We start from the raw sequence: 23,282 nt of genomic DNA, 5'->3' as shown, positions 1-23,282 counted from the left end.
GAAGGCGGAATAGACAGGCCCTGACGAGTTTTTGTCTTTAAAATAAAGCACCCAATTTCTTCCAGAGACTGTGGCGGTCTGGATTTATTGATGATACAAGAGTAATTGTTTGTTTATGCCCTATTTAGAAAAGCTGTACTAATGTTTTGTTTCCTGCTGTCCTTTCTCTATGTAGAGCTTAGGTGTGGTGTTGTATGTGTTGGTGTGCGGCGCCTTGCCATTCGACGGCAGCACTCTACAAAATTTGCGGGCACGTGTCCTCAGTGGCAAGTTCCGAATCCCCTTCTTCATGTCTACAGGTAGGCCTCCAGTCGGCTCTTTATTCTCTCCCATGTCTCTTTACTCCCTCCTCTAGACCATACCTTAATCAGATATTACTTTTATACATCCCATGGCCAAGCAAATTCTCAAGTGCTTTAATTGATTGTTAAATGTGTTCTGTGTGCGATTCTCTCTTGAAAGATCATTTCTTGATGCAGAAAAGTGTATAATTATTGAATAATTAATAACGAACATAAAACCCAATTCTCGAAATTATAATCTCTTGTAACAATTTTGTAAGGCCAGGTTGTACTTTCGTTATGGCTGAACCAATTTGATTTTGAAACATCTGGGCTACTTGAGTTTTGCTTTGGATGGCTGAGTATGAGCATCAGATAATGGAAGTTTATTCATCTGTTTATTTTTGTTATGGATAATTACAAGCATGCTGCTTTCTAAAAGTAGCAAGTAGTCACACAGTGCACAAAAAGGAATAATTTACAGAATTCAAATTTAGTGGTGATGCATTGATGATAGTTATGTATAACTATGTATGTTTGTCAATCTCACAATTTGTTTTGATTTCAATTTTGATTCTTGGTTGTCCAATCCAACTCAGAATTAAATTTTTGTCCCTAAACAATACTAGATTCAAAATTGATTATCATTTGAATAAATCGAAAACAGGACGCTATTTTCCATTTACTATTTTCATTTTTTTAATTGGGGTCCCTAATCTGCTGAAATGCGTAATGAAACACCACTGGAAATTTAAGATAAACTATCTGCCTTTTCGTTTGAAAAAGTCAACAGCAATAATCTATAGATTTGAAAGCATTTATTCATGTATTTGTATAATATTATAAAGGGGATGTGCTCGGCTGTGTTATTAACAAATCCAGCAGTGAGAGCAACCTCTCTACAGCACTGTTTGCACCAGGCAGGTCCATCATTGTACAAGATGCGGAGCAGAAGCAGGGTTTTGAGTTAAAATGGACTTGGCATTAACTGAGGCATTTTCTTCACTACAGTTTGTTAAATGTGTTGAATGCTACAGTGTGTGTTTGTTAGCCTTCATAGCGATGTCAGCTGGTCTCATTTGTTGCTGCTGACTGTCGCACTTTTTGTTCTCTAAACATCATTAAGATTTAGAATTTTTTTTTTTGACAATTGTGAATAGATTTAGAATCTTTTTTATTCACCTGCCCCTACATCATGGTCCTCTAAATCGGAACTGAAAAACACAAGATTGACCATCCCTACTTGCTGGCAGTCTTCTTCCTCATTGCCTTTGTCAAAGGCATTAATGTTTTCTTTGTTGCCAGCTACTGCCACAAATTGATATCAGAGCAATAGTGTGAAAAAGATAGTTGTGAATTTTCCCACTCATGGTTCAGTATGTGCATCCTTTTCCATAGTGCAAAGAAAATAGGAACCCATTCATGAAAACATCGCTCAGATGGCGCTCAAAGTAGTCAAAATTAAACAGTGCATTTGGTCAGCTTGAATTTATGTTTGTTATATATGTGTTATTGCAGACTGTGAGTACTTGATCAGACACATGTTAGTGCTGGAGCCCAGCAGACGGTTGACAATGGAGCAGATCTGTAAGAACAAATGGATGAGACAAGGAGACCCAGACCCAGACTTCGACAGGGTGAGACCCCATTAGAAGTGTATAGTTGTTGATATTTTGACTCAAAGCAGGATCATGTAAAAATCATAAACCTAAAACAAAAAAAAGAAAAGAAAATTCACCTGTCTACTATTTCTCACTGCTGTTTGGTGATTGTCTTCCCCTATGCTGCCCACTGTATGTCTTTTTGAAACTATTTGTGAGAATTTGATGACTTCAGCATTGTTAGAAATATCCTTATTTGCGTCTGGCAGTGAGTTACATTATGAGATGTTAATACCACCACGTGAGGCTACAGTCAGCTGCTGGCTAGCATAACTTAGCACAAAAGTTGGATGTGAGAGAATTTACTAGCCTTGGTCTGTCCACCTATTAGTCACTCTAAAGTTCACTTATTTACATATCTTATCTAATGTGTTCAATTTCTACACAAACTGACGTGTAAAAATGAAAAGTATCCATTTTGCAGGGGTTATGCAGCTGTTTGTATTAACTCTGAGCTGTAACCTCCATGAATCTCTGCTGGTTGCCCTCCGAGACAAAAAAGAAGTTGATATTGCCAAGACGCTTTGTGGTAGCATTAAGCCATTTTCCAAAATGTCAAACTATTCCTTCAACTTAGTTTTCACAATGGAGTTGGTGCTCTAAACTGTGACGTATTTGCCACTACCCTGAGAGTTTGCTGTCAACTCTCTGCTCATCTCTTCCATCCAGTTGATAGCCGAGTGTGAGCAGGTGAAGACAGAAAGAGAGACGGAGCTCATCATCGAGCAGGTGCTGATAGCCATGTCTGAGATGGGTCTGGACCGAGAGCGCACACTTCAGGTTGGACACAAACTTAGCTGACTTGCACTGATGCTCCCTTTTGTCAAGCGCCGCCTCAGCAACTTATTTCTTTCCTGATTTTTCTCTGTAGTCTCTACAAACAGATGCGTACGATCACTACAGTGCCATCTACAGTCTGCTGGCTGACCGCCTCAAGAAACACAAGACCCTGCCTGTTGTTGCCCCACCCACACCGCGCTCCATTAGCTATCCTCTTAACGCTGTACAGGTAAATAATGTTGGATTGTTAGAATAATGCGATGGTGACTTTACAGCCTACATATGTAAGTTTTTAACAAAATTTGTGATATTTTTATCAAGTTTTTATTGCCGTGATCAAGCTTTCTGAAGCCACCACTTAATCTTAACAACACCCTCTCAATAGCCGATTAATCAAATGTATTACTATTACTTTATACTATGAATTGATAATAGGTATACATGTGTACTGTATCATCAGTCTAAACTACAGTGGTCATCATTCACTGAATGGATTTGTTTGGCTTTAACCCACATCTGCCAATCCCACTGCACTAATGAGATTGTTCGAAAATTAGTGTGATCCTTACATGCCCTGTGTGTGTGTCTGTGTGTGCGTGTGTGTGTGTGTGTGCGCGACCAGCAGACGGATCCACAGGGTAATCCTGTTAGCATGACTGTTCCCCATGTCCAGCTCATCAACCCAGAGAACCAGATTGTTGAGGTGAGTCGACCCGGTTGCGTCAGCCTGGCAGTGGGTTGCCACCAGTGAGGGCCATCATGCCTGATAAGCAAGCTAGTTACAGGCAGGACTTTTTTTTGAGGAGTTCAAATTCTGACCATTGCTCTAATCTGACTTCTTCTAACTTAGAGTTTGACAGGTTTTTGACGATTTGGACGTTCGTACTCACTATCTGTCCATGATTAATAGTCTGCCCTGAGTTTTCTAACTGTAAGTGCAGTCGTTGATCCATCTCATAGACTAGGATCAGACACACTTAATCATACATACATGCACACACACTCAAACAAAACTCTCAGAGCCTAAAATCTGACTCATAAATGCTGTGAAACAGAAGAATGTGTCAGATCACTGCATTGCAGCAGAGATTTTGATATAATACCTGAACACTGAAGCATGTACATTAGAACTGAATTACATTTAAATTTTATATGCCGAAACACCACACACCATGCAACACATGCTACCAAAGGTAATTGATAATGACCAAATGTGTGTGTGTGTGTTTATTGTTTAGCCGGATGGCAGCATGGCGCTGGACAGTGATGAAGGGGAGGAACCATCTCCAGAGGCCATGGCTCGCTACCTTTCAATGAGGCGGCACACTGTTGGGGTACCAGACCAAAGGTAATGTGTAAACACAAGTCTCTAACCCACAATCAGTGATGTTTCTCTTATTGCTACAGTATCAAAATAAGATTGTATTCTCTATATGTGTGAGCCACAGGGATAAGAGACTGTAGGTTATCTAAATTAAATGCAAATCATTGATTCCATATTAGACATTAACCAGTACATGAGCTAGTTTCTAGCACATAAACTTACTTTCTGCCTTCTCTCGCCACAGGACAGAGATGCAGGAGGACCTCCAGAAACTGCCACCAGGTTTCCCCCGTGGTGGAGTGCCCCAGCCCCCCTTCCCCACACTGGCCCCCACAATGGGCCAAATGCACACTCTTATGCCCACACAGAGCTTGCAGCCCACACAGCAGCTGGAGTACAAGGTACAGTCAGTTGTGTTAGATTTGGTGTGTGGTCATCAGAAGGCATATGGCAGACATTTGTACATACATGTGGAGGGTCTAAATATCAACTTTACTGTTTTTTTTCTCGTCAAATCTGACTCCCCGTGTTTGCTCCTTCAGGAGCAGTCCTTGCTACAGCCACCTACTCTGCAGCTGCTCAATGGCATGGGCCCTCTAGGTCGAAGAGCTTCCGATGGTGGGGCCAACATTCAACTACACGCTCAGCTCCTCAAGAGGCCCCGGGGTCCCTCGCCACTTGTCACCAGCCCGGTGAGGATCTGGATTTCTGTGTGCGCATTTGGTCTGTTCTCCTCTCATGTAAACTCAAGGAGTAGTGACTGATGAACTCTTTGCCTCTCTCAGCACCCTATCCCTGCAGTAGCTCCCGTGGATGAGGAGGGTTCAGACGGAGAGCCAGACCAGGAGGCAGTGCAGAGGTAACCCACGATGATGGTTTTTGGTGAAGGGCTATACTGTACAGAGGTGCTGTCTAAACTGGATTCTCTTGAGAGGCATTAACCTGTGACAACAGTTGGATTGGTTCTGTTTAAATGTTGAAATAAGGATAGTTAGCTTAAAAAATTGTAATTTTCCGAAAATAGTTATTTTCTATTTTTAGAATGATTTACATATATTCTCTGAAGGCTAGCTCTCATGTCATTTAAAATGGTTCACCGGTTGGAGTTTGTAATACAGATCTCCATCACTGACATCCAGGAAACAAATCTTTCACATGTCTGAAATGCATCAGATACATAATAATTATTCATCCAAATCAATTCCAACTGCTAAGAAAAGAAGAAAAGCAGGGTAAAACACTGGGCTTACACTACAAATATTTGAACCATGCAGCAGATGTTTATGGACATATGCAAGAATGCAGACAGGTCCATACTTAGAACTTTTACATAGATAGAGCTGGCATTAGGCCAAGGGAAGGACAGGTTATGGTTTAGTATGTGGAGCTGTGTTGTTGTATTCAGAAGTCCAGGTTAGGGTTTCTCAGCTGGTCCTGTTCAGACAGCACCTTCTGTAGACTTCGCTGGTGTCCTGGGTTGCTGGGAGTGAGTGCCTCTAGGCTGCTCTGCTTTTTCCCATGGGAGGTGGCCACTCTGCTGTGGTGCTTACCCCATCTTTCCTTTCTCCATCGCGCAAGTGCCTTCTGCCACAGTTCCAAACTGAATCTGCCACCAAATCCAACCCTCCTTTGTCTCAAATTCTTTGGCCAACAACTTCTATATCTTTCTTATTTCAGCAAGTGCCAAATTTTTCTCAAGCCTTTCTCGCCTTTCTCACACAGCTTTGCTAACCTTGAAGCTTGCAAAACCAATGATTTTAAAAAAAGACTGCACCAGTCCAATCCTCAAATTGGAAACTGGGGGTTTGTGGGATACCCATAAGCTATAACATCCATATATGGTATAATTTTATTTCCTGTTTTTATGATTGGCTAAGATTATATGAATGATGGCACCCATTGGCAGAGGTGGGAAGGGGCGGGCCTTCCCCCCCATCTCCATTAGCCAATGAGGACAGAGAGCTGACCAGCGCTGCTTCCTGTCTCCCACCCTCACCCCCGTCCTCCCCCCTCCCTGCGGCCCAGGTACCTGGCGAACCGCTCCAAGCGGCACACGACGCACGCGCTCATGAGCACATCGCATGGCGAGCCCTCGGCAGAGTCACAGCGACCCCAGGGCCCCCGCCAGAGGGTGGGCTGGGCCCCCGACACACACACCCGGTGAGGGGACACGCCCGCTCCGAGCTGTATATGCACAAACACACACAAATACACACTCACATTAAATAGGCATTTTGAGCCTAACTCTTTCTCTCTCACATACACACACCCTCTCACTTGCACTCAAAGCTGATCTCACACACACGATGTTCTCGCACCAGGTGAAAGTAATGCACCGTCCAAACAGAAAGGACGTTTTTTTTCAGCAGTGTTGTTGGAGGTTGAGGGTGTCTCCACGTCACCGGTTAATTTGAAAAAAGAATAAAAACTGTTTGTCTCTCACAAACCTGGGAAGAGCAGGTATGTGACAGGTTCACTCCAAAGATTTAGCTGATGTTCTCCAATGAGCAGACCCTCAAAGCTAAATCATTACCTCTTTACTTTCACAGTCATATTTTTATGATGAGGTGTTGTCCATGTAGTAATTTTATATGTTGTTCCTCATAAGTATCATCTTATTCCAACTCAGTTTAGAAAGTCTTTTGAGATAGTGGATGCTTTTTGTTTGGATGCAGTGATAGGCAGAGCCAGGTGTGGCTTGATAAAGATGAGTGCCTGTTGTTAAAAGAAGGATGCTCTGTTGAGCTACAGTGGATGTGTAAAGCTAGAAGCTGTGTCTGTGTTCATGGAATACTCTTTGATCAGCAGATGAATTAATCTGCTGGCCATTTTCTAATGAAAGATGCATTTCCTATTGAACTGTTTTAGACTCATTGACTTCAGCTGTAAATGAGATGCAGTGAATGGGTTTAAAAGTGATAACATATAGTCATTGTGCAGCAGTCAAAATATTAGGACCAGCTTCCCACCACGTTTCTGCACAGCTCTTTAAAGTTAAAATTCCCTCCATGGTCTGTCTTCTCCTCTGTCATGATTGACATGATGGATGAAATAATTTGAAGAATAGCTACTGGATTCCCTTGACAAATCAGTTGCGTGAATTTTGTGGTCCTGATGTTTTTTTACACTCAACATATGGTCATCAGATACTTTGACTTGTTTTTGACATTTGTGCAGGTTTGTAGAGCTCAAGCTTCTCATGTGTCTGTTCTTGTGTCTGTATGACTGATTATGTGTGTGTCAATGTGTCTGTGTTATCTGTCATGTTCTGTCTTTGTGTGTGTGTGCGCGCGTGTGTGCGTGTATTTGTGTACTGTTTGTGTCTGCTCCCTGTGGTCCCCTCCACAGATCCAGCTATAAGGACTGTAATACCCTTCATCTCCCCATGGAGCGCTTCTCACCTGTCAGACGGTTCTCTGACGGCGCCGCCACCATTCAGGCCTTCAAGGCTCATCTAGAGAACAGCAGCCTCATCAAGCAACTCAAACAGGTACACCATTCTTCGGAACATCAAGAGATACTGTTTTTTATCACTTTTTGTTTTATGAAAAGATACATTTCATTGTTTTCTTCGGTCTGTGGGTGATATAATAACAGTTCTGTGGAGGATCGATAGTTATTGATCAATTGCAAAAAATTACTTCACCAGGTGCTGAGATTTCAGAAATGACCCACTTTGCCCTAGCCCCCCTGCTTTTTAAATGGCCTAAAGAAGGAGGACTGCTAGGGCCTTGCAAACAGTGATGGAAAACATTTGGCTCTTGAGGCTAAACGTGCAGAAATAGTGATACATCGCAGCTAATCTGATGCAATTTAGACTCTCGTAGGAATATAAAGAAAGATCCCTGGCACTGCAAATCTGCATTATGAGCTGAGCTACACTTTGTGATGCAGCGATCAGTGTATCCTGTGGTCCCAGCTACCATTTCAATACATAACAGAGACAGTCAAGCTACAGCAAGAAACGAATGCTGAAAAAACAGAATTGGGTGGTGAGCTTACCATGCTTAAATCTTGTCTTTGTCATTTCTTATAACTATCTTTTTTTTTATGTAAACCCCTTTCGCTTTTTTTAAGTCAGCTTTTAGTCTACTTTAGTCTAGTAATTTCTGGTTGGTGTACATTTAAAAAGATCTACAGTGTTAAATTGGGTAAGCTTAGTGTCATTCTTAAACTCAGATGAACTGCATATGCCCCTGGAGTTTAAATCAGCCTTTCAGGAGCTTCTGACGTCCTTGCATCAGAGATGCAGTCTTATCCTTTGAGAAGCATGGTAATGAGCAGGAGGTTAAAGTGAAAGAGGAAACAGGGTCACAGGTGGTATCACCAAAGGAAAGCTTACTTGTTTTTAAATAGCATTGCTGATAAAGATTCCCAGGACTCAATCTGCTGGGATTGAAGTTGGACTAAAAAATTGGACATGGCATGATGGTCACATCTTAGACGGAAGATTAGGATATTAGGGCAGTGGTCACAGAAAAGGATGTGTGATTAACTAATGGTGTGTTGAGGCCAGGTAACAAAGTAGCTACACAGACAGCAGAATTGGCAGAGCAGGAGTTATCTTGGGGGAACATTGACAGTAATGGTGGCCAACAGAGAAGAAAAGTGATGAGAATTTCTACTCTTTTCTGTTGGGTGGGAAAGAATCTTTTAATTTGCTAATTCTTTGCTGACCAATGGTCAGTTGAAAAAAGCACAAAGAAATGATGTGTTTGGTATTTTACCTCATTAACTTCATTGATTTTTGTAAATGTACAGAGCATATGGAAAGTATTCACAGACACACATTTTCTTATGTTACAGCCTTATTCCAAAATCGATTCAATTCATTTTTTTCCTCAGAAATCTGCACACGCGTTATGTCCTCCAAACATAACGCTTGGCATTCACGCCAAAGAGTTCGATCTTTGTCTCATCAGAACAGAGAATTTTGTTTCTCATGGTCTGAGAGTCTTTCAGGCGCCTTTTGCCAAACTCCAGGCAGGCTGCCATGTACCTTTTACTAAGGAGTGGCTTCTGTCTGGCTGCTCTACCATGCAGGTCTGATTGGTGGAGTGCTGCAGTGATGGTTGTCCTGCTGGAAGGTGCTCCTCTCTCCACAGAGGAACCCTGGAGCTCTGTTAGACTGACCATCAGGTTATGGTCACCTCCCTAACTAAAGCCCTTCTCCCCTAATCACTCAGTTTAGAGGGACAGCCAGCTCTAGGAAGAGTCCTGGCGTTTCCAAATCAACTGAATTTACCACAGGAGGACTCCAATTAAGCTGTAGAAACATCTCAAGTATGATCAGTGGAAATAGAATTCACCTGAGCTCAATTTTGAACTTGATCGCAAAGGCTGTGAATACTTATGTACAAGTGATTTCTTCTTTTTTCAATTTAAAATAAAGTTGTCATTATGGGGTATTATGTGTAGAATATTGAGGGAAAAAAATGAATTGAATCCATTTTGGAATAAGGCTGTGACATAACAAAATGTGGAGAAAGTGAAGCGCTGTGAATAATTTTCATATGCACTGTATGCTTATTCTGAATTTAATGGCAGTACAAGTTGGGAAGAGGGCAACGAAGGACTGGGAAAGTGGTAGAATGCTCCAAAAGCACCTGTTTTGAACAGTCAACCAGTACATGGGTTCAGTGTTTACAGGTGATCGAATCCTGATTGGGTACATCCTTGAAAGGCTCAGCCATTCCCAAGCAAGGACTGGGCGCAGTTCACCACACATGATTGTATTAATGATATTACTACATGGACTCAGGAACACTTCTTAAATCTGTTATCGGTAAACAGAGTTTGTTTGCAAACGATTCCTTTCTGTATTTATCTATCTATTTTACTCACATAGTTTTCAGAATCAGGGTTGTTATCAGCCTTTCAAATGAAATAAGATGGAGGTGTTAGTTTTGCCCGTGGTGTTTGAAACAATACCACCAAATCAGGAGTTTGCATCCAATGCAGAGGTAATGTCAGAATGAAAACTGCTGACATCTTGATGACATAGATGAAAAGTCTCAATATGGTTTCACTGACTTCATCCTGCTATTTTGTTGTTAATAATCAAGCAATGTCCCAATGTGTAAACTGGGTGAACCAGTCCACGCATCACTATTAAATAAACTGACACAATTTTTAGATTTACTGTAATTTTGACACACAACATACAATATTACTTAAGGCCTTGTTCACGTGAGAAAACCTCAAGCTGCTTCTTCAGACATCACATCATTCGCAGTGACACTGCAATGAGATTACCTCACCCAGTCGGAGGCGTAGGTAGGGAGAAGGATAATCATCATGTCAGCGGTGGGTGCTTCATCCGAGGCATGTACTGACGTGCTGAGATTATCATTACTCTCAAGTGTTAAAAGGTTAATGTGGATAAAAGCGGGGTTAACACACAGTGACCTATACTAGAGTAAAGACCCCTGAAAATATTACATGGGAGGAAACTAAAAGTAAACAAGTACTGACCTCAGCAGTGATGCTGATGTTGAGTCTCCGAGACCCACAGGTGGACATTTGAGAGGACCATGGGGAAATTCAGTGGGCCGCCAGTAAAATTTATAACTTCTGGCAAAATGTAGTGTAAACTGTGTTGTTTTATGGTTATTATCATTTATGCTGAAAATGTATCTTAAAAATTAAACGAATAAAAAATGGATGAAATCCCAATTCTGAAAATCAAAACAGTGGCACATCTAATTTGACTTTGTGGAAATGTGATGGCTTCACATCATTTGACAAAGACAGGACTTTAAACGAAAGTCTGTAGCTGCAAGTAAAACATACTGATGTAGGCTGATGGAGAGGATCCGTGTGACATTAAACTAGAAAAAAAGCTGTATAGTTGAATTGTTTATAACAGCATATTCAATTCGACGGATTAAAATCCAGAGCTGGGTACAGCCCTATCACATCACCTTCTAAACTTGGGTTGGTTTATTTCTATGGTTTCAACCTGAAGAGGCAAAGCATAATCAATCATAAGAATCACTGATTGTTCTTGACAGTCACCCAGTGAGTTTATTCACCAATACCAAGTTTGTAGCTTTGATTGTTGAATTCTGTGTCAAGAATTGTTCTTTGTTGCAGCAGAATGTATCCTATCACAATGAGATATGCACACAGTGTGGATTTCAGAAAGTGCTTACAGTCATTTGGCTTCAATATCAAAATCACACAAGGCAGGACATTGGTTCTGAGTTGAAAAGATGTGCATTTTGGCACTTACAGTGCAGTCAGTTCTTATTAAACGTGATTAGCATAATTTACCAAAGCAGTAGTCTAATGGTATGTTCATGCCATTGTACATCATGAAGTAGTTATAAGAGAAAGCAGAATGTGCATGCTTGGATATGATTAATACTGAAACTTAATACAGTTACAATCGTAGCATGACAGTGATTTCCTAATATTATTGTAAGATGTTTCTGTTGTAAGCTTACTGTTGATACTTTTGTACTTTATCAAAACAAGAATCATGAAAAAGCTTTTGACATGCAGCAAGTTTTGTTTGTTGTTCATCAGCTATTCCTTGTGAGCTTTTAAAAGCTTAAGTTAAGGGATGCTGCTGAATAGTATTGACACGTCATCGGATTTGGCTGATTATGGCTTTAAAATGTCATGCTGCCATTGGCTAGAAATTCTCTGCTGATGAGAAGGCATAATAATATGTTAATTCCACTGCCAATCTTATATGTTTCACAGTGCGTGCACATATCAGCATTTGAAATTAGCCAGAATTACTTGTAAAATATTTGCATATTGAATGACATATTGAATAATATGCATCCCTGCAAAATTTAAGACACTTATTTCCCATGTTCATTTGCATGGAAATTTACTTGTGGTGTCTGTGTTTGTGTTTCCAACAGGAATGTGAGCAGCTCCAAAAAATGTATGCTGCCCAACAGGATGAGCGATTCCTGGAGCACACCCAGCAACAGCATATCCTCTACCAGCAAGAGCAACAAATCCTCCACCAGCAAATCCAGGTATTTGAACCTGTCTGAAAGCTGTCATAGGCCATATCCATGATGTTTGTTTATAATTGTTCATGCAGGATGTGCTGAGCTGGGCCACTCAACCTCTTAAAGCATTGTGATCATGCTTTCATTGCATTGTGTAAGCTTATAGCATCTCTGATGTTTTGTATGCATTAAATTATGCAGATATCTGTTAAGCATAGAGTACTATTTCGTTAATTCACCTTAGGCTTGAATATCCTGCACTGTGGCTTAATTGTCCCCTTGACTTGATTTCTTTCTTTAGGGCACACGCACTTTGCGTTAGCATTTATGTAATCTCAGGCAGGCAGCATTGCAAAGTCATGATCACAGTAAGAAATCATTATATTTAGGCTTTGAGTCAAATGGAATTTCTTTTTATCCGCAGGGTCTGTCTTTAGGCCATGGAGAGAGCCAGCCCAGTCACCTAACCCACCAGCTCCAAAGGTACACGCACACACACACGCACACGCACACACGCACGCACGCATGCATTACTCACCAGCTATTGAACAATGAACTTGATACTGTGGTGCAGTGCTATCGACTAAAGTGTTACATCATTGTCGTATCTCTCTCTTCTCCTCTCCTACTCTGTCCTGTCCTCCCTCAGGTTGCGTATCCAGCCCTCCAGCCCTCCGCCAACACATCCCAGCAACCACCTCTTCAGACAGCCCAACCAGAGCCCTCCGCCTGGCTCTGCAGGCATAATGCAAGGGCATGGTTAGTAATACAGTTGCAAGTGTTTAGATTCTTCATTTCTTTTTGCAAATGTAGATGAAGTGGCATTTTTAGCTTGAGATTTTAGAAATGGATAGATCTTGGGCTGCTACTAATGATATTTTCATTGTTGATTAATCTGTTTATTGTTTTCTCTTAATCAATTAGTTGTATAGTCTATAAAATGTCAGAATATTATGAAAAATGTCAGTATTTCCAGAATTCCAAGTTGGCATCCTGGAATGTCTTGCTTCATTCACAATCCAAAGATATTTATTCAGTAAACTAAATATCCAAAGATATTTAGATTACTGTCATTGATGAGCTATGCAAAAAACAGAAAATATAGCCATTTAAGAAGCTGGAATAATATTGTCTTACTCAATATCATTTAATCATTTGTCAAAATAAAAATGGACAACTATGTTTCATCTTCCTCTGCTCGTAAGCTTTCAGACAGATTTTATAATAGGATGACTGACTGTTCTTTTCAAAGCTCAATTTTGACTGTTCAGTCACATGCTAGTCTTACTGTTGTTACTCATGTCTTAAGACAGTTGACTTACCACATTTTACACACTGACTTGCTTGTTTTTTTTAAAATGGATACTGGGCATCAGGTTTACAATAACTTGGGATTATTATGTGCAAGTAACAACTGATTTTATGTACTTAATGCAACAGGACCATTTGTTAGTGTAGTCTTACCTCTCCTTTTCTCTCCTAGGAGGTCCATCGTCAGTACAGTACCAGCACGGTACTCCGGCGCTGTATCAGGGCCAGAGTGGCAGTCCACCTCCCACAGGCCTGCCGCGAGTCTCTATACCAACCAATCAACAAGCAGCATCTGCTCGCCCCACCGTCCCATTGGCACAGGGTGTACCTCAGCAACAACAGGTTATTGCAAGAGCCAATTATATTTTGTTTTAGTCATTTTTCTCTCTGCTGAGGGTTATGTGAATTGTTTTTTAATGTTCTGACATCGACTGTTTGTACAGGTGACCATTCAGGTTCAGGAAGTGGAGCTGGGAGGTGGGGCGCAGAGGCAGGGCAGCTTTTTGTCCACGCCAGGGGGACACAGAGTCCTTGGGAAGCAGCTGAGCGCAGACAACGCAGAGTCGCACAGGTGACCCCACCCATCCTGTCACCACGTCCCCTGATGGAGGCCAAACCCTCCCAACAATACCAATGGACTGTTTCTGTCTCCCTCTGTCTCATTTGTATTTTTGTTGTATTAATATCCATAATCGCCGCTCGCAAACAGACACCTTCATGCTATTTGTTTTATTTTAATGTTTACCATTGCATGTTTAATTCATTTTCATTTTGTTTGTGTTTTACATTTCTCCCATGTCCCTTGATTTTCTACAAATTTTATTTTGAAACTTTGACAGTAACGTTGCTGCTCATAACAGAGATTTAACATGTGAGAGGGCAGACTTTGAGGACACTCTTGTTATCAGTGTAGAAAATTTATGTAAATCCTTCATCGACTTTGCTGAGATGACATCCTCAACGAATTCTCCACCTCAGTGTAGCTGGGTGAGTGGCTGGATGTAAATTTTATGGAAGTGTATTTAGGGAAGGAGATCAGTCGTCCTTTGACCCCTGACATCATCAACGTAATGGACAGGACTGCCTTCACTGAGAGAGCTTGTAACAATCACATTTATCTTATGAAAGTGTCGTTACATCTCTCAGTGAATACTTGAACCTGTACTCTACTTTAAGTGTTTGCTAGGCTGTCTGTGTGATCATTTAATGAAGGCCTTCTGTAGATTGTAGAGAGCTGGGTGAGGTGGGACTATGTTGATGTTACATAACCTGTAGCCAATTACCCTCTGCATTGTCTCTTTACCTCCAGTCGCAGCCTTGGCCGCTTCACATCGGGATATGACCAGGCTCAGTTCAATCCCCACCTCTTCTCTAGCGACGCCGCCTCCCGGGGCCCCTCCGGAGTTGTCGGCTCCTACAGCCCCTATCTGCAGGGAGCTTCCTTAAAAGTCCCCGGACTGGAGGGTTACCAGAGTGGGGTGGTGGGAACTGGCAACTACGGCACCCCCTCTACACTACAGCAGGCCCTGCTCTCCCCAACTCCCTTGGACTACCGTCCCCCACAGCAGCACGTCACTCCCACCCTGCAGGGTCTCCTGTCCCCCCGCCATTCTTTAACAGGCCACGCCGACCCCAGGCTGCCCCCCCAAGACCTGGCTGCCTTGCTGAAAAGGCAAAGCCCCCGGCCGTGCCAAGCACCCCCAACGCCACCCAGCGGTGCACCCCAAGAGTATGGAGAGATGCTGCTTCTCCGCCAGCTGAGCCAAGGGGAAAGCTTGGAGCCACAGGCACCGCAGGGTTCCTCTGGAGGCCAACACTACCACCATCTCCTCCAAATTCGACCCCCAGAGGTTCAGCCACAGCAGCACCCAGCCCAAGCACCTTGCCCAAGCTTACCTCACTCAGAGAGCATGGAGGAGGATGAGGTGCCAGCTGGCTACCACCACCCACATGAGGGTCTGCTGGCCAAGGCAGGGGAAAGTCATGAGCTCCTGGGGCCTCCCCGAGGAGGCACCCCACCCTACAGCTCTCCTACGCACAGACATGGTGGCTACATCAGGAATGCTCCAGCAGCTAGAGGTAAGACCAGTTGACATAGCTGATCTACATATCTAGTACAGCTTCTGGCTGCTGGTTTACATGAAAAGATCTCAGATATTAAGATTTGCCTCAGAGCTGTTTTTCTTTTTTTGTTAATATACTTTCCTTGGAATAGTAATATCTCAGTTTATTCAGTTCATGCACTCTTTTCTGTCAGAATCTGAGCATGTAGAGTGCAGGCCCCAAGGGCAGGCTATGGAGGTGCCTGATCATAATGGTGTGGGCTATTCGCGAGGTCCCCAGGGTGACGCATATAGGTCCCGTGGACAGCTTCAGCGCCACCACACCATCCAGACCTGTGACGATGCCTATGTGAGTGAAACCTCGCTGCTTACTTCTCAAGACCACACAGATCTCACTTTGTTATGAGAATCTGTAGTTAGGCCGGCAGCATGAAATCTGACTCCTCAAACCAGGCTTTTTGATGTACCCTTAAGTGTGACAGCAAGCAAAAAAATTGTGGCGGGAATGATCTCACATTTGTATGGCTGTTGATATTAGCTGGGTGTATGTTGTAGAGGATGACACATCAGCCTGTCTTGCTTGTTAGAGCCTGTTTACTGGTTTGATAACTGAAGGAAAAAAGTAAATGCTTGCATAACTGCATGAACCAAAAAGTCATATTGATTTAGATATATTTTGGAGGCACTTACACACAATCAGTACACCCAGTCATTCAAAGAAAGTAATAACACATCTTAGTGGTTTGAAGCTATACATTAAATATCAGTAGTTTTTCGTATGTGTCTAAAATGTTCACTTTGTGTCCAGGATCAGGCAGACCCCATGTCTGGGATGAGCCTTTTGGCCGGAAAGGCACTAAGCTCTGCTCGCATGTCGGACATTCTCAGCCAGACGTCACTGACAGGAAGCCAGCAGCTGCATCAGAGGGAAGAGTCAGGTCAGTTGGGAGACATACGACCATCTACCTTTAAATACACATGAAACATAGTGTGGAATTTTTTTTGTCCGTATCAGTAAAATATGTGTTTCTCATGCAGTGTGTGATGTTGAGGGGGAGCTCCATGCGGCAGCTTGCTACCCCTCCTCCTGCACCAGTGATATGCTCCTCAGCTACAAGCCCCCTGACCTGCAGTACAGCATGGAGCAGGCTGGGGTCTAGCACAGGTAAATTCAAGATTTTCCCCTATATTCAAGCTCTATGTGCAGCATCGAGCTACATCATCTTTTGAATCCTAATGAGCAGCACGTCCAGCAGGCGCCTTTTGGCTCAACATCAGCCCATAAATGACTCTGTGAAACCCATTTTTATAGAGGTTAAATAATAAACACATAATAAGTGCTTCTGACCTTGCTCTCACAGTTTACTCAACATTGAGATGCTTTCTTTGCATTCATCCATTTGACAGCATCTATTAAACAGATTACCTCCCTTGGACCTCTTCATGTTTTATCGTAGCTTTTTTGATGCTGATGAGACAAAGAAAGCACTCTCAACTGTACAATAAAGAACAATGGGTCTAATTTGTGTGTGAATATGACACACACAATGATTGATCAGTAGTATTCATGCCATTGGCTCTACTATAGTTTACAGTCCATCTTTTATTACTTACTTTACATTTAGAGTAAGTCATGACAGACAAGAGTTTGTATTTTATTGGTGTTTTTCATAAACTAGTTGCTGTTTTGTTTTGATGTCGCTTTGTCCTCTAAATGTTGAGTTTGAGAGTAAAGTTGCTGTCAGCTGTGGACCTTCCATATACAGGTCATGAAACAATTTAGTATCACACTTAGATAAAATTGGGGGACTTCTGAGCGACTGATTTTAAAAAAGAATGGCAGAACTTGAAACTTAACAATATCTTGTCATCCTGGGACCTCGATGACGAAATCATTTTTTTTGTGTGTGAGTATTTATAACTATTGCTCGGCAAATAATAAGCTGAACTAAGCACTGACTAGAACAGAGCACATCTTCTCATGCTGGAGACTTACAAAAGGCATTAAGTGCCAAAGCTTGAAAGGATGGAACCTTACTTTTCCCATATTAACGCTACATTGTGAAGAACAAATCCATCCATCGACAGGAGGACAGCTAGTGATGATAGCAGCCAATGGGCAGTAGAGTCCTGCAGTGTGTTTGGACAACAGAGTTAATAGAGCTAACCGAGCGTGAGAGTTTCTATTCAAAGTAACATGAGGTGAACTGCAGTTTAATTTGACAACAAGTTTACAGCAATTAAATGTGCTGAATAATTCAGCCAAGTGGAGTTTGGAGGTTTAAACAAATCCCCCCCAAAAGCTAGAGAAACAGCGGATCTTGCATTTCCCATAATGCACCCAGTGTGTGTCTTTAAGCCGGTCCCTGCCTGGTGTTCCCAACGCTAATGACATCATCAGAGGTTACAAAAATTCACTGTTTCTCCTCTCTGTCTTCTTCCAGCAAAGGGTGTATCCTGTGTACAGCGGTCCATATCAGCCATCCTGAGTTGTGTTGACTTGAGTTGAGCAGCATCACGCCAAACCGCCGTTGTCTGCCCAAGTGGGGGCGCTCTACGTCCATCTGTCTGTCTCCATCTGTCCCTGGGAGGGCAGTGTGCGCGGGGGGGTGGGGTTAGTATGGGTGGGTGTAGACCATTAGAAGGGTGGGGGGGTCACAGGTGGGGTCTCTGGGTTCAAAAGTGCCAGCATTTTCCGAGCAGAGATCCAGCTTTTATCGCTGCAGGTCGTCTCCTCTTTTCACCTCCCATCATGGTTAGATTGGGGTTCCACTCTTCCATCTTTTGACTTGACTCCCTCACCTCCTCCCCCATCAAACCTGGCTCACTCCAGTTACACACACACACACACACACACACACACAGACCTGCTGCCCTGACCTAACCCCCCCCCTTCACCCCTTCATCTTCTATTAACTGTTGGCATACTTCATTATGTGCCTCATTGGCCAACGCATCGTTACAGTCATACTTGCAAGACCGTAGAGTCCAATAACACAAAGAAACACACTGCTGCCACAAGCCCAAAGTATTCACATTAGGTGTGAGCGTTTATGTGTGCGTGCATGTGTGTGTGTGCATGACTGAGAAGAAGAGGTGAGCGGAGGGGAACAGTGTCCACGAGGTTCAGTCTGCTCCTCCCCGTCTCCCACGTCCTGCCTTCCTGCAGCGGATCATTCCGGAGCGGGCTGAATCCTCAGCAGCGGTGTGGCCCCTCTTTTGGGCCGGGTGGTGGTGGGTGTTTGGGGTCAGGCTCCAACTGGGCAACAGAAACCATGCTCTCCAAAGATGGAGCTCAGTGACATCGCACAGGACAAACCAGCTCTCTCATTTTTTTTTTTCCTCGTTTTTTTTTTTTTTCTTTTCGTCTCTTGTTTGTTCTGGCATTCATTTTCTTGTTTTTAATTTTATTTTAAAATTCGTTTTTACAGCTAATGTCCATGTAGGCATTATGGTCAATACTTGTTACTTTTATTGTTATTACTGTTTTCTGTAAAAGAGTTTTATTATAATGAATATTATTATTATTATTAAAGGAAAAACAGTTCTGTGTTGCAAGGAAGACAACATTGTTCTTTGATTACTTAAGTAATTCTGCACTTTCGGTTCCAGCTGTCCTCTCTCCGTCTGTTTCCACCCCTCCTCGCTGTCCCTCACTCTGTCATGCTGTTACCCCGCTTCTCAAATCCACCCTCTCCTATTCCTGCGTTCCCCAACTTGTGTTACCCCTTTTTTTCTCCATCCTCCTTTCCAGTGTCAGTGACAGTGTATTGCATTGTGGGTAGTTTTACCAGACATTTGCTCCTTTCCTTGTACAGTGATGCCATGTATAGAACGCTATTGCAATTTCTGTATCAAATATTTTTCGTTTTTGTTACTGTTTTGTTTTTAGATGTTGCTGGGGAGGCTTTTTTATATTGGTATTGTTTTATCATTTGTATTTTTGGATGTCTTCAAATTGTTTTTTTTTTTTTTTGTTTTTGTTTTATGAATCTTGAGATTTCTAGCCAAAAGAGGACAGAGAGAAGAGAGGCAGTGCTCTTTTTCTGTGTCGTTAAAAAAGATTGTTCTTATTTGTTTTAATATTATTATATCGAGACACTTGAATAAGAGGAGAGTAATTATTTTGTGTTGCTTTTTAAAGTATCATTTCAATCGATGTTGTGACTGTCATTCTTGTTGATGTTGGGTTTTCTGTTAACGGGGTAGTTGTTGGCAGGCTATACAGGGTCAGGGTTTGGGCTTTGTCTGGGTTGGTTCGGGTGCTACAAAGACTTGACGCTCTTCAAAACAAAACAAAACAAAAAAAAGACAAAAAAATGAGGGAATAACTTGTAAAATAGCTGACATATCATCCAAAACATCACAAGTGTGGACACGGACAAACCCACTCTCTTTCTCTCTTGCTGCCCTGCCTATCTGCTGTGATCCTCCCGCCATCTTTTACTACATCGGCTTCTGATCGGATGACGCCTTACGGACATGCCCCACCCCTCCTCCCAAACTTACCTTGTCGCTATGGCAACCAAGGAGGAAACTACAACTACTTTGACTCAACCCCCCTCCCCTTCTCCCCTCTTTTGGTTTACTTCGACTTATCTCGTTTCGGCCTTGCTTTTGTTCTCCTGCACGAGCCTGGAAGGGAAGATGGGAGGCTGCGTTTCGTGGGCAGTTGAATGGAATCTTGTTGTTGGATACACCTGGATGCACCTCCGAACCATTAAAGGGAAACATTTCAGGAGGTGACAATGGGAATGAACTGTTTGAATTCCACAGCAGAGGAAATACAAGGTTGTGGTCAGAGTGGGGCAGGGTTTGCCCACATTAAACGTGTCTGTGCCCGAAGTCGAGTCAGGTTCAAGCACAGCCCAGATGGGAGGCTACAGCACACCGGGGACCACAGCAGAAGATTGAATTCCCCCTTTTCTCTCTCTTCTACTTTAATTTGATTGTTTTTCCTCTTACCCCCCCCCCCCCCCATATACAATACCAGTGATTATAGAGCCTATACTGGGCTAGCAAGAGACTGTGGTGCAAAGAATAAAGCTCCACTTTGTTTATAGCGGCCAGATTTCACAATACCTGGCTGCATGGTTGACTTTTTCGTATGCTATACTGTATACATCTGAGGGCTGTAGGTGGTGTCACACAGCGCCTGTGCTTTCCATTTGCAGCATGTCACTTCCTGTTGACAAACTTTCACCCTTCGTCAGAGCAAGCAGGACAAGCTGTAGCTGGCAAAATCTCTTAAGACAAGAGTGGAATGCAGTGAGAGTGGGATGGTTTCGTGAAACTAACTCAATATGGTGCGTTTGTCTTTTTCCAAAATGAGTCAGCTTCTCATTGGACAGAAGAAAAAAAATTAAAAAGCTGGTTTCCATTTCCATTCGGCTCTCATTCCTTCCTCCTTCAGGTCTGCTCTTGTGTTTTTCTCCTCGCCAAAACTGAGATCTGGAGGGGGAACAGAGTGTAGAAGTTGTCGGGAATTGCAGCGGAAACGGGCTGGAATGGAAGATGTTGCATGTGTCTTGTCCCATGGCAGGTCAGAAACTCTAAATTTAAGATCAGAAGGCTCCACTTTGTCTAATATCGTGACCAGTAGCTGAGCTATTGTTTTCAGGTCTGTGTATAAGGTCGAGGGGGAGAGCAGAGGCACACAGGAAGGGACAAGCGTAAGTGAATGGAAAGCACTGTAGATGATTCCGAAGTAACTGAGAGGAGAGCGCTGTTTCACACACATCCTCTGCCTGATCAGACTGACCCTTCTCCTTACCTCCCCCCCACCCCCTTTTTCTGTCTTAACCTTTCCATCCCTCCCCTTCTTTGTCTTTTCTCTCCATCCCAGCCTCCCTGCTCGGCAAGCCAGCTCTCTACTGCTCTACTCCTGTTCCTTAGGTTCATTTTGTTTTCTATTGGTTCATTTTGTCCTCTTTTTTTTGTTTCGTTTTTATGTTCATTTCTGTTGAGTACAAAAATACTAAAGTGCAACAACAATGATTAAAAAGAATATCAACCAAACTGAGATGAATAAATAAATATATATAAATAAAGAAATAATTTAAAAATGTCATGAGTGGTGTGTCTTTGTGTTAACCTGCTGCATGTCCGTCTGAATTCATGAGGGTTGAACTCATTCCCAACTGGTTGTCGGCTGTGAATCAGGCCTGAAAATCAACTTTTCTTACAAATGGCACCTTTAACCTTTCTGAACTTTAGCAGTGTTGTAATGTTATGGGACAACCATAAAAGGACAGTGTCAGTGTTGTGCATGTTTTACCCCTCAAACTATTTTGAAGTTTAACATTTCACATCTGTTCTTCTCCAGCCCCATCGCAGCCATCGAATTTCAGTCTTACACTGAACTTAAATCTATGTGAATCCGTGTGAAGATGCTCATTTTGCTATCAAAATGCAGTAAGTCCTTGTTCGAACAAGGACACTTTTAAAAAGATTTTTGCATGAAAATTAACAGGTCATTGAACAAACAAAAAAGTTCTGGATTGATTTTCTATGAAGTGACTGATCGATAAATCGACTGATCGCTCCATCTGTAAAGTAGCTGTAGGTGCACACTGATCTGTAGAAGTACTATGCAACAGGAGGAGTTTAGAGTTGAGTTCCCGCATAGGTAACAAATAAAAAAGGGACTGTGGTGGTGCGATTGGACTTGGTAAGTACTTAATGCAAAGAAGGTTTTTTTTTCTGTATGGATTCCTGGGATGTGACCATTTAGACATTGGTGATCAACATACTCACTTGAGCGAGACATTTTACAGTCTAAAAATCAAATTGCCAGTGCTCTCTGGTGGACAGAGTGTGTAATGGTGTCGGTTGTCTCTGGGTTACCACGAGCCTACCTGGAACTTCTGTTGCGCAGTTTCTTGGTCTGACAGAATGTTTTGAAGAAATGTTTTAGATCTTTAGATGGCTGAACAGTGCAGAATGTTCCTTTTACTCTCCAATGGGTAGCAAATATTTGGCGTTTCACTAACTATGTCAAATTAAAGGTGAAAGATGCTTCCCTTTACTAAACGTGACAGGAGTTACCTTTCTGTGTCCAGCAGCAGCTGTCTTGCCAGTAGTGACCGCTTGTGTTTACATTTAGTGATGCTGGATATAAGGTGTCTTAAATATGCTACTCTTCTTATCAGCTCATGAAGCCTTGACATGTTGACCTTGTCCCACAGCTGGATGAAGAAAAAGGACGTACATTATTTGTGAGATGCATTGCTTTTTGAACTTCCCATAAAAAAAAAAAAAAAAAAAACAGTTTTCCAGGCAGAGAGCAACTTAAAGAGCTACAGAATCAGAGACTTGTGTTTATAACCGGGAAATGTGATCAGACACAAAACGACAGCACTTCCTGAAGAGTCATTTCAACCAGTGTGGGCAAACGCACCTCTCCTATAGGTAGTTCTTTTGTCTGCCTTTGTGGCTGCGTCGCTCTGTGTGCCGCTGCTCACGTCTGGACAGCTGCACTGCAGAGGCTTTTCAGTCTGAAGTAGCTGAACTCAGACACCGTGAGCCATGTGGAGTGTCTGCTGTTGTGTATCGGGGGGGGGGGGGCTGCAGCTGACGGACATGAATGATGGGTGACAGGAGGAGATCTGCTCATCCCTCTGAGCTGACAGTTTACTCTCTTCTATCCACCGCAGCTCCATGTTCAGTCGGCTCGTGGGCTGATAAAGATTGATGTTTTGCACAAAGCTCCCTCTATTGTCTTCTAGCCTGTATATCCTCCTCTCCTCTCCTCTCCTTTCCTCTCCTCTCACCTCCCTCACGACTCTGTGCCCACTCTCCTCCCTCCTTCTCTTTCTCTCTCTCTTTCCCTCCATCTCCTCAGCTGCCCCCTTCCACCCCCCCCACCACCACTCTCCCATCATCCAAGT

General features: G+C 42.7%; 1 protein-coding gene across 3 annotated transcripts in view; it reads left to right on the top strand.

The window, feature by feature from the left end:
• The window catches only part of sik3 (SIK family kinase 3), a 36,570-nt gene extending 15,107 nt beyond the window's left edge, over positions 1-21,463 (top strand). Inside the window, exons 6-26 of one of the 3 annotated variants that reach the window (XM_037082126.1) lie at positions 176-299; positions 1,800-1,918; positions 2,612-2,722; positions 2,814-2,951; positions 3,348-3,425; positions 3,961-4,070; positions 4,291-4,447; positions 4,589-4,738; positions 4,832-4,905; positions 6,072-6,206; positions 7,395-7,536; positions 11,924-12,043; positions 12,444-12,502; positions 12,669-12,778; positions 13,503-13,672; positions 13,774-13,901; positions 14,640-15,409; positions 15,588-15,742; positions 16,202-16,331; positions 16,432-16,558; positions 17,838-21,463. In XM_037082126.1, the coding sequence (XP_036938021.1) occupies positions 176-299; positions 1,800-1,918; positions 2,612-2,722; positions 2,814-2,951; positions 3,348-3,425; positions 3,961-4,070; positions 4,291-4,447; positions 4,589-4,738; positions 4,832-4,905; positions 6,072-6,206; positions 7,395-7,536; positions 11,924-12,043; positions 12,444-12,502; positions 12,669-12,778; positions 13,503-13,672; positions 13,774-13,901; positions 14,640-15,409; positions 15,588-15,742; positions 16,202-16,331; positions 16,432-16,553 (3,102 nt within the window). In that variant the 3' untranslated portion in view covers positions 16,554-16,558; positions 17,838-21,463. Of the gene's footprint in view, positions 1-175; positions 300-1,799; positions 1,919-2,611; positions 2,723-2,813; positions 2,952-3,344; positions 3,426-3,960; positions 4,071-4,290; positions 4,448-4,588; positions 4,739-4,831; positions 4,906-6,071; positions 6,207-7,394; positions 7,537-11,923; positions 12,044-12,443; positions 12,503-12,668; positions 12,779-13,502; positions 13,673-13,773; positions 13,902-14,639; positions 15,410-15,587; positions 15,743-16,201; positions 16,332-16,431; positions 16,559-17,837 lie in introns of all 3 variants that reach the window. The other 2 variants (XM_037082115.1, XM_037082136.1) reach the window with 2 other exon arrangements.
• The last annotated feature ends 1,819 nt before the right edge of the window (positions 21,464-23,282 follow it).

This window comes from Acanthopagrus latus, chromosome 2 (genome assembly GCF_904848185.1).
Source record: "Acanthopagrus latus isolate v.2019 chromosome 2, fAcaLat1.1, whole genome shotgun sequence".
Classification (NCBI taxonomy): domain Eukaryota; kingdom Metazoa; phylum Chordata; class Actinopteri; order Spariformes; family Sparidae; genus Acanthopagrus; species Acanthopagrus latus.
The sequence above is the reverse complement of the archived record's forward strand: the minus strand, read 5'-3'. Positions and strand labels throughout refer to the sequence as shown.